The sequence below is a fragment of the Eimeria maxima genome, genomic scaffold (assembly GCF_000499605.1).
Source record: "Eimeria maxima Weybridge genomic scaffold, Emw_scaff417, whole genome shotgun sequence".
In the NCBI taxonomy this organism is placed as follows: Eukaryota; Apicomplexa; class Conoidasida; order Eucoccidiorida; family Eimeriidae; genus Eimeria; species Eimeria maxima.
Window position 1 is genome coordinate 40 of NW_013566492.1, and position 13,715 is coordinate 13,754.

At 47.2% G+C, this 13,715-nt stretch overlaps 2 protein-coding genes across 2 annotated transcripts; both read left to right on the plus strand.

The window, feature by feature from the left end:
* Positions 1-2,470: 2,470 nt before the first annotated feature.
* EMWEY_00032260 (cleft lip and palate associated transmembrane protein 1, putative) lies at positions 2,471-7,742 on the plus strand (the record flags this gene model as incomplete). The annotated part of the gene is made up of 14 exons (XM_013481779.1): positions 2,471-2,570; positions 2,787-2,938; positions 3,484-3,648; positions 4,049-4,207; positions 4,408-4,516; positions 4,712-4,815; positions 5,183-5,351; positions 5,620-5,696; positions 5,863-5,938; positions 6,121-6,278; positions 6,542-6,638; positions 6,842-6,926; positions 7,094-7,176; positions 7,417-7,742. 14 exons carry the CDS (start codon positions 2,471-2,473, stop codon positions 7,740-7,742), a joined length of 1,860 nt encoding a protein of 619 aa, XP_013337233.1.
* Positions 7,743-9,980: 2,238 nt separating this feature from the next.
* EMWEY_00032270 (eukaryotic translation initiation factor 2 alpha subunit, putative) lies at positions 9,981-13,275 on the plus strand (the record flags this gene model as incomplete). The annotated part of the gene is made up of 5 exons (XM_013481780.1): positions 9,981-10,294; positions 10,755-10,926; positions 11,688-11,803; positions 12,148-12,331; positions 13,099-13,275. 5 exons carry the CDS (start codon positions 9,981-9,983, stop codon positions 13,273-13,275), a joined length of 963 nt encoding a protein of 320 aa, XP_013337234.1.
* Between the last annotated feature and the right edge of the window lie 440 nt (positions 13,276-13,715).

The window sequence follows — 13,715 nt, forward strand, 5'->3', positions numbered from 1 at the left end:
ACACTATAACAGCAGCAGCAGCAGCAGCAGCAGCAGCAGCAGCTGCTGCTGCTGCTGCTGCTGCTGCTGCTGCTGTTGCTACTGCTGTTGTTGGTGCTGCTTACCTTTGCAATAGGCACATGTGCAGGTATAACTTCTGTATATCCAATAGAGAAAGTCTCCATTAAATACTTTGCCTATACACACCAACAAAAGGGGACAGTCTCCTTCCTGTCTCCTTATCCCATCTCTCCCTCTCCCTCTTTTTTGCTCCAGCAGCAGCAGTAACAGCAGCAGCAGCAGCAGCAGCTTACCACTCGTAGTTTGGCTAGTTGCTCTGCCTTTGGTAAGTTACCAGGCAGCAGCAAGCATGCATCTATGTCACTCCCTTTTACCCTGCACATACACCACATGCATGCGTGCACCGTTGCTGCTGCTGCTGCTGCTGCTGCTGCTGGTTTTGCTGATTGTATTGTTGCATTTGCTGTTGCGGCTCAGAATGCTGCTGCTCCTGCATGCTGCTGCATGCATGCAATAAAGCCCCAAAAAAGGATACTTACCAGAAGCCGTTGTCACAAGACCCAAATGTAGCTAACGACCCCCCTAGATGGTGCTGCAGCAGGGGACGCAGCCTGCGCAGCAGCAGCAACAGCAGCAGCAACAGCAGCAGCAACAGCAACAGAAGCATCAGCGTCAGCGTGTATGCATGCATGCATGCACTAGGGCTGCTTATAATTGACAAGAAGAGCAGACAAACAGTTAGGGTGTACGTACACCTGGAGCAGGACGCGTTTTAGTTCGTATTGCTGCGCCCGTGGCTGCAGCGAAGCATCTAGTGCAGCAATAGCAGCAGCAAGCTGCTGCTTGTACCTGCAGCAGCAGCAGCAGCAACAGCAGCAGCAATGAAAATAAGACCCCACAGAAGCTGCTGCAAGAACAGCAGCGAGAGCAGCAACAAGGGCAAAAACACACACGTCGCCAGCAGCAACAACACAAATAACATCAGCAGCAACAGCAGCAGCCCAAGCAGCAGCAGCAGCAGCAAAAGGAGCAGCAGCAGCAGCTTACGGAGGCATTGTCGCTGTGTTAGTTCTTTCCTTCTCTCGTCGGCATTTGCATGCATAAAGAGCTCCAGCATAACAGACAGTCAGCAGCAGCAACAGCAACAGCAGCAGCAGCAGCAGAAGGGAGGGTACAGCTTATCGGCGGTGGTTAGCAACTGTTCACGCAGCCGCTCTTGCTGCACCTGCTGCTGCTGCTGCTGCTATAACTTCTGCTGCTGTTGCTGCTGCTGCAGTTGTTATCATGGCTGTTACTTCTTCTGATAGCTGATGCCCTTTATAGTATTGCTGCTGCTGCTGTTGCTGTTGCTGCTGTTGTTGCTGCTGCTGTTGCTGCTGTTACTGCTGACCCACCAACTGCTGATGCACCTTGCGGCGGAATTAGCAGCTACTGCGCCTGTGCCTATGGCTGTTGTTGCTGCAGCTGCTGCTGCCTCCACTGTATTGACGACAGTGGCCAATAGAGCGAGGGTCTAGTAGGGTATACGGTTTAGGGTTTAGGGTTTGGTAGGGTTTATGGTTTAGGTTTTAAGCATAAATGCTCAATATTGGGGGATAAGGGTTTAGGGTCTAGTGTGTAGGGTTTCGGGTTTGGTTCTTAGGGTTTAGGGTTCAGAGTTTAGGGTTTAGCGTTTACGATTTAGGGTTTAGGGTTTAGGGTTTGGAAGGCGTGGGGCCCCTAGGGCTAAGGGCCCCTCCTTGTAGTTTTGTTGCTGCTTAGCTGCTGCTAAGTAATATTATTTGTCTTTCTTCTTTTTTGCCTTAATTAATAATAAATAAAATAAAATAAATAAATAAAAATAAAAGGGGAGGAACTAATAGGAAGCCACGGGGTGTCAGCAAGAAATGCAAGCCCCAGTACTGCTCCTGCTCCTGCTGCTGCTGCCGTTGTCGCTGCTGCTGCCGTGTATGCATGCGCTGCTCTTGCCTGTATTTTGGGGCTTTTTCTTCCAATAGTTATATTTCTTCCTAATAATTTAAGTGTCTGTATATCCGTATTAACACACAGCTGTACATACACCTGCGGCTCCCGCCTCTGCTGCTGCTATTGCTGCTGCCGCCGCCGCTGCTGCTGCTGATACATAGCAGGAGAGAGGGAGATCTTCTAAAACTTGTGACTTTTGTGCTGCTAGGTGAAAGCAGCAGCTGCAGCAGCAACATCTGCTTCACCAACAGCAGCAGCAGACACACGCCACAGCTGCGGACTGTTAACCTGTCAGCAGCAGGGGAGCAGCAGCAGCAGCAGCCGCCGCTGAAGCAGCAGCAGCAGCAGAAGCCATCTACATAGAAGACCTAACAGGAGCTGAGGCCATTCCCTCCGCGATCATATTAGCTGAGCCCCCTAAGGAGGCCGCTGCTGCTGCGGTTGCTGTTCCTGCTGTTGCTGTTGCTGCTGTTGCTGCTGTAGACTGTCCGCAACCGTAGTGAAGATGGCGGAGCCTGGGGGAGGAGGCTCTGCTGCTGCAGCAGGAACAGCTGCAGGAGCAGCAGCAGGGGCAGCAGAAGAAGCTCCGCAGCAGGGTTTCTTAGGTAAGGATTTGTTTATATTATAATATCTGCGAAGTTGCTGCTGCTGCTGCTGCTGTCTGTTCCTGCTGCTGCTTCTGCTCGACCCAACACTTTTTGGGCTTGTGCATGCATTGGTATGTATATATCCAAATGCATGCATCCAATTGCATGCAAATGCATGCGTCTGCATGCATGCTTTCATGTATATATGTGCATGCGTGTGCATGCATTATGCAGCACGTATGGCTTCCATGGTGCTAAAGATAATGTTGCTGCAGACATTAATAAACATGGCATCTTCTTTCTTTAATCCTGCTGCTAATACACCGCAGCAGCTGCAGCAGCAGCAGCAGCAACTCAAGAATGTGCTGCAACCAGGAGCAGGATTTGTCAGTTAATGCTGCTGTTGCTGCTATTGCTGCTGTTGTTGTTGCTGCTGCTATTGCTGCTGTTGCTGTTGTTGCTGTTATTTCTGCTTCTGCTTTTGCTGCTGTTGCTGCTGTTCCCTGGCCCTAGTAGACAGATATATATGAGGAGACAGGAGACACCTCAGGTGTATAAGTGTCTCCTTTTTTATGTGTCTCCTTTTTGTCTCTTTTTGTCTCCTTTTTTTTTTGTGTGTCTCCTTAGGACGCCTTTGTACATTTACATTATATGCCATCTGCTGCTGTCTCCTCATTGTCTCCTTCTTTATCTCCGTTGTCTCTTCCTTTGTCTCCTTCTTTGTCTCCTTCCTTGTCTCCTTATAATATAAACCCTCAAGAAAATAATAATAATAATAATAATAATAAACCCCCCTGGGGTTTAGGGTTTATGGTCCCTCCCCCTAAACCCTTTCTTCCTTATCTAAACCCTAATTTTATTATACCCCTAAAAACCCTCAATAATAAACAGCAGCAAATTACGTATTGCCCTCCGCCCCCCCAACCTGCAGCAGCAGCAGCAGCAGCAGCAGAGGGAGCAGAGGGAGCAGCAGGAGGAGAAGCAGCAGGAGCATCGGACCAAGGGACATCATTATCATCAGCAGAAACAGGAGAATCAGGAGCAACAGCAGCAGCAACAGCAGCAGCAGCAACAGCAGCAGCAGCAACAGGAAAGTGTGACAATCCTGTATATTTACCAGCAGCAGCAAATATATTTAATTTAATGAATCAGAAGTATACATATGATTGGTGGTCTTCTTCTATAGAGAAGGAGCTGCCTATACACCTGAATAATTATTTCTTAATTCATGAAGATATAGATCTATTTCTTACCGTCACTGTTGTACCTCATGCAGCATATGATAAAAATAGAGAACAGGTACCTTGCTGCTCCTTCCCTTGCTGCTGCTGCTGCTGCTGCTGCTGCTGCTGTCTTGCTGCTACTGCTCTTGCTGCTGTTGCTGTGCTGTGGTATGCTGTTTTTGTGTTGTTGTATGCATGCATGCATGCATGCATTTGTGCATGCACAACCTACATGTGTTACTGTATTGTTATTTGTTGTTGCTGCTGCTGCAGATGACGGATGAGGAGGCAGCAGCAGCAGCAGCAGGATTACCTGAGCGTCTCCTTATCCAGAGGACCCAATCTCTTGTACAAAAGATGAAGCCATTAAAAGGAGACGAATCACAACATTCTCTTCTCTTTGATGCACCAGATACAACAACTACAGAAGAGGTACAATAGTGTCTCCTTTTTTCTTCTGTCTCTTTTTTTTTTGTTTGGGGGTCTGTCTCCTTTTCCTCTTCTGTCTCCTTTTTGTGGCCCTTTCTTTTGTGTGTTCTTTGTGTGTTGATGTTTTATTTGTTACCTGTCTCCTCTCTTGTGTCTTGTCTCCTATGTGTCTCCTTTTGTCTCCTTTCTGTCTGTCTCCTCAGGACTCTTCTGCAGAGCCAATACGCCATCTAAAGAATCGTCTAGATGTCTCCTTAGTTTATGATACCTCCATCCATAACTCCGCGTCACTGCATGCAGGGCCCTTACAGAGTCCGTTCTAGGGTTTAGGGTTTAGGGTTTAGGATTGAGGGTTTAGGGTTTATTATTCATACATAAGGAATCGTTGCTCTAGACCTCTAAGAGAACGCAGCTTCACGCCCTTGGATGTCAACTTGAGTGGTTTAAGCCCAAGGGTTTAGGGTTTAGGGTTTAGGGTTTAGGGTTTAGGGTTTATGGTGTATTCAGGTCTTAAGCTCCGCTATACAGAAGGGACTTACGAGCCAATGATTTATATTTCTGATTTTTGGCTAATTGAGAAAAATTTTATTCCTATTAATGATACTCTTGCTGTACGTCTTATATACTGTCTCCTTTTCTTTTTGTCTCCTTTTTGTCTCCTTTATGTCTCCTCCTGTCTCCTTCTGTCTCCTACTGTCTCCTACTGTCTCTCTCTGTCCCTTTCACCCCCATTTAGTCTCCTTTTGTTTTCTATTTGTCTCCTTTCTGCATCCATTAGTGTACATCCAATCAAACACTAAACCCTAAACCCTAAATAAACCCTTATAATGCAGATAATGCTATTAATAATAATAATATTAATATAGTGCATAGCTGGATGGATGGATGGATGCATGCATGCATATGCGTATGCAGGAGGAGCCGCAGAATGTAACGCTCTCGTTTGGTGTTGGTAGCGTGCATGCATGGATGCTACAGTCCCAAATGGCAGGAGTGCAGCAGCAGCAGCAGCAGCTAGGCCTACAGAATGAGAAAGAAGGGTTTATGCTAAAAAGAATACTAATAGAGACAAACCCTCTTATGCTCGCCTTCTCTGCCCTCTTTATCTTAGCACATTCTGTCTTCTCCTTCTTCGCATTCAAGAATGGTACAATATACATACATATAGAAAAAAAAGGAGACACTTGCATAAATAAACTATAAAGGAAACAGGGACAGACACAGGAAGCAAGACAGAGAAGGAGACAGAGATAGGAACGGGGACAGAAGGGGGATGCCAGAGACGGGGGCGGAGATATCCAAAGAGATACATGACAGAGGAGACACCTATAGTTGCCCAGAAAAGGAGACAGTGCCCGTGTAATTGTCTTCTATTTCTTTCTTTTTCTTGTTGCTGCTGTGTCTCCTTTATACAGATATGCAGTTCTGGTATAAGAATGAATCTATGGAGGGACTCTCTGCTGCTTCTCTTATCTTCGGTTTTGCATGCGAAGTAAGCAACTTGCATGCGTTTTGGGGCTTTTCTGTTGGCAGTCCCTCTGCATGCGCTCTACGCTCCTTCTGTTGGGGCTTTCTACTGGCTGCATGCATGCGTGCATGCATGCATGCAAGGGTTCTGCATGCTGCCTGTGCATGCATGCGTTTGGGGCTCTGTACAGGTGATTATAGGGCTTTACCTATTTGACAGCCAAGAGACCTCCTGGTTGATTCTCTTCGAAGTCCTGATTGGCATTGGTAGGCCGAGGGTTTAGGGTTTAGGGTTTAGGGCCTGCATAGTACAGTAGACAGTGTTTGAGGTTTGTAGATGTTGTGCTATCGCTGCTGTTATTCATTTGTTTATTTGCATGCATGCATCCAGTGCCTGCATGCCTGCATGCATGTTTGCATGCATATTTTGGGGCTGGATTTATTTGCAGCGATATCTGGTTGGAAGTTAACAAAGGCAATGAAGATAGAGAAGAAATCTTCTTTTCCTTTTATTAAATTTTCTTTTACAAGAAGTTATTCAGAATCAGAGACAAAAGACTATGATAGAACGGCTATTAAATACGCTAGCATTGCATTGGCCCCTTGTGTACGTTGCACCTCATGCTGCTGCTGCTGCTGTTGCTGCTGTTGCTGCTGCTGGGGGATTCTGGTTGTGCTGTTGTTGCTGCTGCGGGTGGTATGCCCGTTTTTGCTCCTCCTTCTCCTTCGACGGTTGCTGTTACTGTAGCTGCTGTTGCTGTTGCTGCTGCTGTGGCGGCAAAGGAATGCCTGTTAGGGTTCGGCGCATGCAGATTGCAGAAGACGTGTGCTCTCACTTGAGTGCATGCGTTTTGGGGCTTTTTGCTGCAGCTGGTTGGCTATGCTATCTACGCGCTGCTGAACAACAAGTACAGGTCGTGGTATTCCTACATCATTTCTGTCCTTGCAGGATCCGTCTATACCTTCGGTAAGATTAGGGTTTAGGGTGTCGGGTTCCCTTGCTGTTGGATTTTCCCTTCCTTGTGTATTTTGTCTATCTTTTTTGTGTCTCTTTGTATCTCTTTCTGCTTCTCTGTCTCTCCTCTCTCTGTATTTGGGTTTAGAGCTGAGGGTTTAGGGCTTTTTTTATTAGTATTGTTCCCGTTGTTGTTTGTTTTTCTTCTTTGTTAGGGTTTGTTCTAATGACACCTCAGCTGTATATTAATTACAAACTTAAATCTGTTGACCATCTCCCTTGGAGGGCCCTCATCTACAGGTTAGCTGCTGCTGCAGCTGCAGCTGCTGCTGTTCTTGCTGCTGTTGCCGTGCTGATGCTCGTGCTCCTGCTATTGTTCGTGGCGCTGCTGCTGCATGCACACATATGTGAATGCAGCCAGGGAAGGTTAGGGGTGCATGTGTTGTGTGCTTGGGGTGTACGCGCAGGTCTTTGAATACATTTGTTGACGACGTTGCCTCTTTCCTAATAGACATGCCATGGATGCATCGGCTGTCTTGCTTCCGAGACGGTACGTACACCGCGATTCTGCAGCAGTATACATGCATGTATGCATGCATGCGCGCATGCAGTCCTTTATTTGCATTTGGAATAGAAGTGGATGCGTATGTATGTGGTTTGGGGCCGGTTTGGGACCTTGGCCCGGTGCGCATGCATACATGCTCTTTCCATGTACATGCGCATGCACGCACGAACGCACGCATGCATGCAGCCATGTGCGCATGAACAGGGTTGTTATGGTTGTACTCAGATATAATATTTATAATATACCTTTACCAGAGATGGATATACCGCGTCGACAAAAATAGAAGACCTGGGGCAGTAGGAGAGGAGGGGACTGCCCTACAGGCCGGGGAGACAGCAGCAACGTCCACATCTGCAAGCTCTGAGGTAAGCGCTTCTGCTGCTCCTGCAGCTGCTCCTGCTGCTGCTGAAGAGGAAGCAGATGCTGCTGCTAAAGAGGAAACAGAGAAAGAGGAGACAAGCTCCCCAAGAGCCGCCAGCCAGAGGTGCACGGAGGAGCCCGAGGGCCTCAGGAGGCGTCTCCCGACGTCTACAGGAACAGAGGACAACTAAGCGAGCAAGCTCGCAGGAGCCGCAGCAGCAGCAGCAGCACCAGCCAGAGCTGCAGCAGCAGCAGCAACACCCAAGGCTGCAGCTGCAGCCAGAGGTGCAGCAGCGCGCGGTGCACGCATTGCAGCATTGTGCCGATGTGCAGGTCTTACACTCATGCAAAGGTATATACTATGGAGATGCGGATATATATTACGTAAATGTATATTGTATCTGCATATACATCTATATACATATATTTTATATGTGTTTAGATAAGAACCTTAGGTGTATGTACATGGTTTACTGCACACACAGCGCATGCGTGCAGTATGTGCAAAATATACTCCCTGTATTATATTATATGATATATATTGCGTGATATATGTATCTCCTTTAATAATCTAAACTCTCTAAACTTTTTTACGCTTATATACACATCGTACTTGCATGCGCATGCACGACTCCGTCTACAAATAAAGAAAAAAAAGGTAGAGAGAGGACTCGTTGCAGTAATGCCATTATAGGTATAGCTTAGCGTTACTCAGTTGGGTGCATGCAGTACATACACGCAACTCCGTAGAAATATATACACTTGACCTACACTATACATAATCTTGTGATGCATGCATGCATACACCGCAAAGGAAATACTTCTCTTCACGGATACACCTGAGTCAGAGCTGGTGTCCTGTGTCTAAATATTCATTTTTATTGTAGAAGTATAGAGACACATGCGAATACGTGTGGACAACCAGCTTAGGGAATAACAGCAGGGAGTCAGGCACATAATCAACCGCAGCAGCGGCAGAACCAGAAGCTACAGCAATACTAGCAGCTAGATCTACAGAGATGCGGATCAGCATCGACAGGAACAACAACCTGCTTGTTGATAAGAAGGGAATCCAGCAACACCACCAAGAGGTGCAGCAGCAAAATATGTAGCAGCAGGAGAAACAGGGCACCAAGTTGTACTACGAGGACGCAATAGAGCAACAAAAAGAAGCATCCGTTGCAGTGGCAAAGGACACAACAACAGCCCTACCCCTGAATTCACTCACATTTTGCTTGCCGAACACGCAGATGTGTATGTGTACTGTCTGGAGAGAAACCTGGGGCAGCAATGTCTGCCGCTGCTGCTGTTGGAGCATTGAATTTTCTTCCAAGTGGCATTTGTGCGTTCAACAACTGCATGCAGTGTTAATATATGCAGCAAATGGGGGGTTAGCTATGCTAAGTTGCGCAGTTGCTTTGCAGCGTCAGTTGCAGCAAACTGCCGCGCAACCCATGAGGGACTTTTCCTCATGTAGACAGTTCATTGTAACACCCGCTTTGGACCTTTATAGTACCGCGTAGCAGTCCGCTATAAGCGGGGGGGTTTAAGGGTGTAGCAGAGTGTATTGGACGTCTTGTCAAGTTCGTCTGGAGATGGAAATCCAGCGTTGGTCGGCCTTTGAGGCAGCCTCCACTCATGGGAAACCCTCAACAATTGTATGCAACTTAAATGCACACAAGAAAGACAGTTTCTTACTGCCTCCATGTGAGGCTGTGTTGTTCCTAGGGTTGCTGTAAATCACGTTGCAACTCGTGTCAGGGGGTCCTTGACACGCGGCTCCATGGGGCTATCTCGGTGTGCTCTGGAAGACTAGATATTAAGGAAGATGTTATTATCTATTTTGAGGGAATTTCTAGCGGAAGTATTGTGCCTCTATAAGTGCTCGGCGCAGTCCTTTGCTACGTACGACCCACGGGTGGGTAGTGGGGGGACGGGCTGGCGCCGCTGCAGTGGGAGGAGCTAGATGAGTGTAAAAAAGCACTAAGATAAGCTAAAACAAGTTAACTGACTCTGTTTAATTATATAAATTAAAGTTCGCTAACAAACCGCGGGGGGAGCGGAGTACGCTCACCTCCAGCCCCGTTGCTGTTGCATGCATCAGCGTGGGCTTTCGGCAGTACGTTCCACTGAGGTCCCTCAGGCGGCTTGTTTGCAGGATGCAGCGTGTCTGTGGGGCTTGGGTTTGTTTGTTGCAGCAACAACCTTGAGATAAAGACCGCATCTCTTCTTTTTTCGTTGCCGACCCCCCTTTATAGTCTCCTCTGGGGGCACCGACAGCTGTATTGGGGTTTGTTGCTGCGGATGTGGGTTTATCGTGGAGCTGCGTTTGAACCTGGCGTTTGAAACGGCTTTCTCTTTGAAAAAACAATAAATTTAAGTATTTATTTCGATTTTTCTACCTCTTCTTGCATCGCGTCTATGCAACGATGGCCCAGCCAGCTGGGGGCTCCGAGGCGGTGGGGCGACAAGCCCGGCCCAACTTAGGCGATATGCGCTTTTATGAGCGCAAGTTTCCTAATTTGGAGGAATTGGTTATGGTAAAGGTTCAGAGAATAGCAGAGATGGGAGCTTATGTCTCCCTTCTTGAGTACAACAACATGGAGGGCATGATTCTGATGTCCGAGCTGAGCAAAAGGCGCTTCCGTTCCGTCACCAAACTCGTTAAAGTCGGCAGACTCGAAGCGGTCATGGTCCTTAGGGTCGACGCCGTCAAGGGTTATATTGACCTCAGCAAAAGCAGGTACGTGCATCTCCATTTATCCATGTCTTCATGCTGCTCTACCTTCACCTTTTCACATGTACCACATAGATGCATATATATATTGTGTATATATAAGCCAACAGTTTGTTTGTTTGTAGAACTAAGCTGTTTCAATAGGTATATAGGATCCGCATGCTGTCTCGTGCACCCGCTTATGCATATATGAGCATATGCATCATTGTATGCTCGTTGAGTTCATGTACGTTAAGTTTGTATAGCAGTGAAAAAGCAATAAAATGCGCAGCCTTGTCTATCCAAGTGTGCTGTGTATGGCATACACAGTATCCATAAAATATATAGAATATGTATTCTATATATTGTTTTCTTTTTATGTATGTAAGGTTTATCTATATGGGTATCTGTAGCGTTTCGACATGTTCGTTGTTTTGCATGCACGTAAGTACGAGCATGCGTTTGGTGTTTTTCTTCCTTTGTTCAGAGTTTCTCCTGAGGATATCGTCAAGTGCGAGGAAAGATATTCTAAGGGGAAGAAGGTCCACCAAACTGTGCGCCATGTTGCCTTAAAGCACAATCTGCGCGTAGACGAGCTCAACGCAAAGGTTATTTGGCCTCTTTACAAGAAGTACGGGCATGCGTTGGATGCGCTTAAAGTGAGTTATCAAGGATAGCCATTAATGAGGATTTTAATCATCTTCCCTTTGGTTCTTTGTGTTGTTTTGAGCACATACACATTGTGCAGATTGTTACATTACCCATTTACCTGCTGCTTGAGGAGCAAAGGATCTAGGTACTCTTAACTACGGTCACTTGGCTTACACTGTTTGCCTTTCTGTTGTTTTGGTTTGTGAGATGTGCATGCAAGTGGTTGCAGCGGTTGCTTGCTGCTCCTGCAGCGCAGCGATGCATTTTCAGCCGCTTCCAGCATTATCTTGGCTTGCTTCTTGCAGCTTGATGGAGGGTGCATGCATGCGTGAACGCTGTCTGGAGAATACTAAATTATCATTTCCCCTCTCGTGTTGCGTGTTGCATGCATGGGTTTGCATGCACTGGCCTAACGGCATGTGTGCGGCTGCCTCTTTGCAAGGCGTGTCAATTAGAGGGGTAGACAAAAGTACACTTTTTTGGGACTTTGTCTGGCGCCTTCCCTTCATTAGGTTTACCTTTTGTTTTAGGATTGGCGTCCTGAAAAGGTCCTACATATACGGTTTCGCTAGAGTTTCTTATGGGGCTGGCTACTGCTGCGTTTAGTATATGGCATGTAGTGTGTTCTACATATGTCCATTTTCGCATACTGCTGCCTGTCTACATGTCAGCATGCATGCTGACATGCATGCAAAAGCGTGCAAAGGCCTTTCTATGCGTTTATGGATGCATGCATACACTGCATACTGGCATGTGCTTGTGCGCGTAGGCTGCTGCAATAGACCCCGATGAGGTGTTTGGAGGACTTGACGTAGCAGAAGACGTTAAGCAGTCTCTTATTCAGGACATTCAGCTCCGTCTGGCACCTCAGGCGTTAAAGCTAAGGTGATTAATTAACAGTAATTATTATTCGTGTATAATATTGCTTCTGTTATGTTGCTAGGCTTGCCGGTCCGTCTGGCTATCACCTCTACCTGCTGCTGTTTGTGCGCTTAAGCTGCAGTTGGCCTCCTGTGTGTTGTTGTCGTTGCGGGCAACTATACAGGCAACCTCTCCGCAGTTCCCACGCTTGTAGTTTAATTTAATTTTGCTGCATTTCTTTAGTTTGCGTCTCCTGTTTGCGGTTGCTTGTTTGAATCTGTGTCTCTCTGTTTATCCGTTGTATCTGTCTATACATATTTCTCGCAATGCTAATGGATTTGCCATTCATTGTGCTGCTACTGCATCAGGGCTCGTGTCGACGTCTGGTGCTTCGGGCGGGAAGGCATTGAAGCTGTCCGCGATGCCCTCACTGCAGGGAAAGCTGTCAGCGATGACAAAGTTGAGATCACCGTCAAGTTAATTGCCCCTCCACAATATGTCATCGTCACGTCCTGCTTCGACAAGGAAATGGGCATGCAAAAAATACAAGAGGTAAGCGCCAACTGCTTAGGTTGCTTCTGTTACTGCTGCTGCTGGTGCTAAGTTACTACTGAAGTGGCATTGTTTCGAATTTCTTCGGCAAATGCCTAAAATCAGAAGAGCTTGCAACTTTTTTTTTTTTTACGCTTGCCTTTTCGGAAGATGGCTGGCCGTGTGCGGCTGCATGTTTGCTTCTCTGCGAGTTTCTTGTTTTCGTTGGTATTGGGTGCCCCTACATGTTCTTGTTGCATACACGGGCTATAGTGAATATATACATGCACGGCTAAATACTTGCGCGCTGTCTGGAGAATACTAAATTATCATTTCCCCTCTCGTGTTGCGTGTTGCATGCATGGGTTTGCATGCACTGGCCTAACGGCATGTGTGCGGCTGCCTCTTTGCAAGGCGTGTCAATTAGAGGGGTAGACAAAAGGATGTATTTTTTTGGACTTTGTCTGGCGCCTTCCCTTCATTAGGTTTACCTTTTGTTTTAGGATTGGCGTCCTGAAAAGGTCCTACACTCGTGTTCACTATCGGATTATGCGTGCATCGAATTGCTGCATCTTTCTTTCGCGTATTTGTTTGTTTTATCTGTGCTTGGTTGCTGCAAAACAAGATGAACACAGGCCCGCACGTGCAGCTGCATAGCATGAGCTGGTGTACGTGTATGCACATATGCAACCGGGGGAGATAGTGTTGCAGGCGTGCCTGAACAACTACAAGCGTGCATGTAAGCACTCGCGCGTGCGTGTATGTTTGTGTGCTTGCTTGGGACTTAGATTATGGTTATGGGCACGGAGGAGGAGCGGCGTCTCGAGGAGTTGTTGTTGTCGGAATCATCAGAGTCGGAGGGATCGGAGGTTAGCGAAGAGGAAGATGAGGGAATGGGTCGTGTTGAAGGCGATGTACCCCAGGATGAAATAGAAGAAGAACCAGAAGAAACAGCTGCTGCTTAACGCAAACATGAGCCCCTAGTCCTTACTATTGTTAGTGTAGTAGTTGTTGTTGTTAGGGTTAGGTGGTGGGTGGTGGGAGAGAGGCCTGCAGAGGGGCTGCTGGTGTGCTCTAGTAACGCATGGAGCGTTGGATTTGAATATTAATTCTGTACGCCTAAACAGAACTGGAAGTAATAAACTGAATAACAAAACACCCCCCTTTTATTCTGTGGCCCAATTAGCATTTGTTGCCGCGCAAAGGGCGTAGGAGTGCGGCAACTGCCGTATGCATCATCTTAGATGCAAACAGCTCATAGCCCCACAGCTCCGTTCCCTCTTGGCTTGCGGTAGGAGATGCATGCACTTTGCATGCAGCTCCAGGCTGGTGGGGTGGGGGACTGAACAGCAGAGCGGGGGTGGGGTTCTTGCGCTGAGGTGTTATTTGGTGGTGGTGGTTGAGT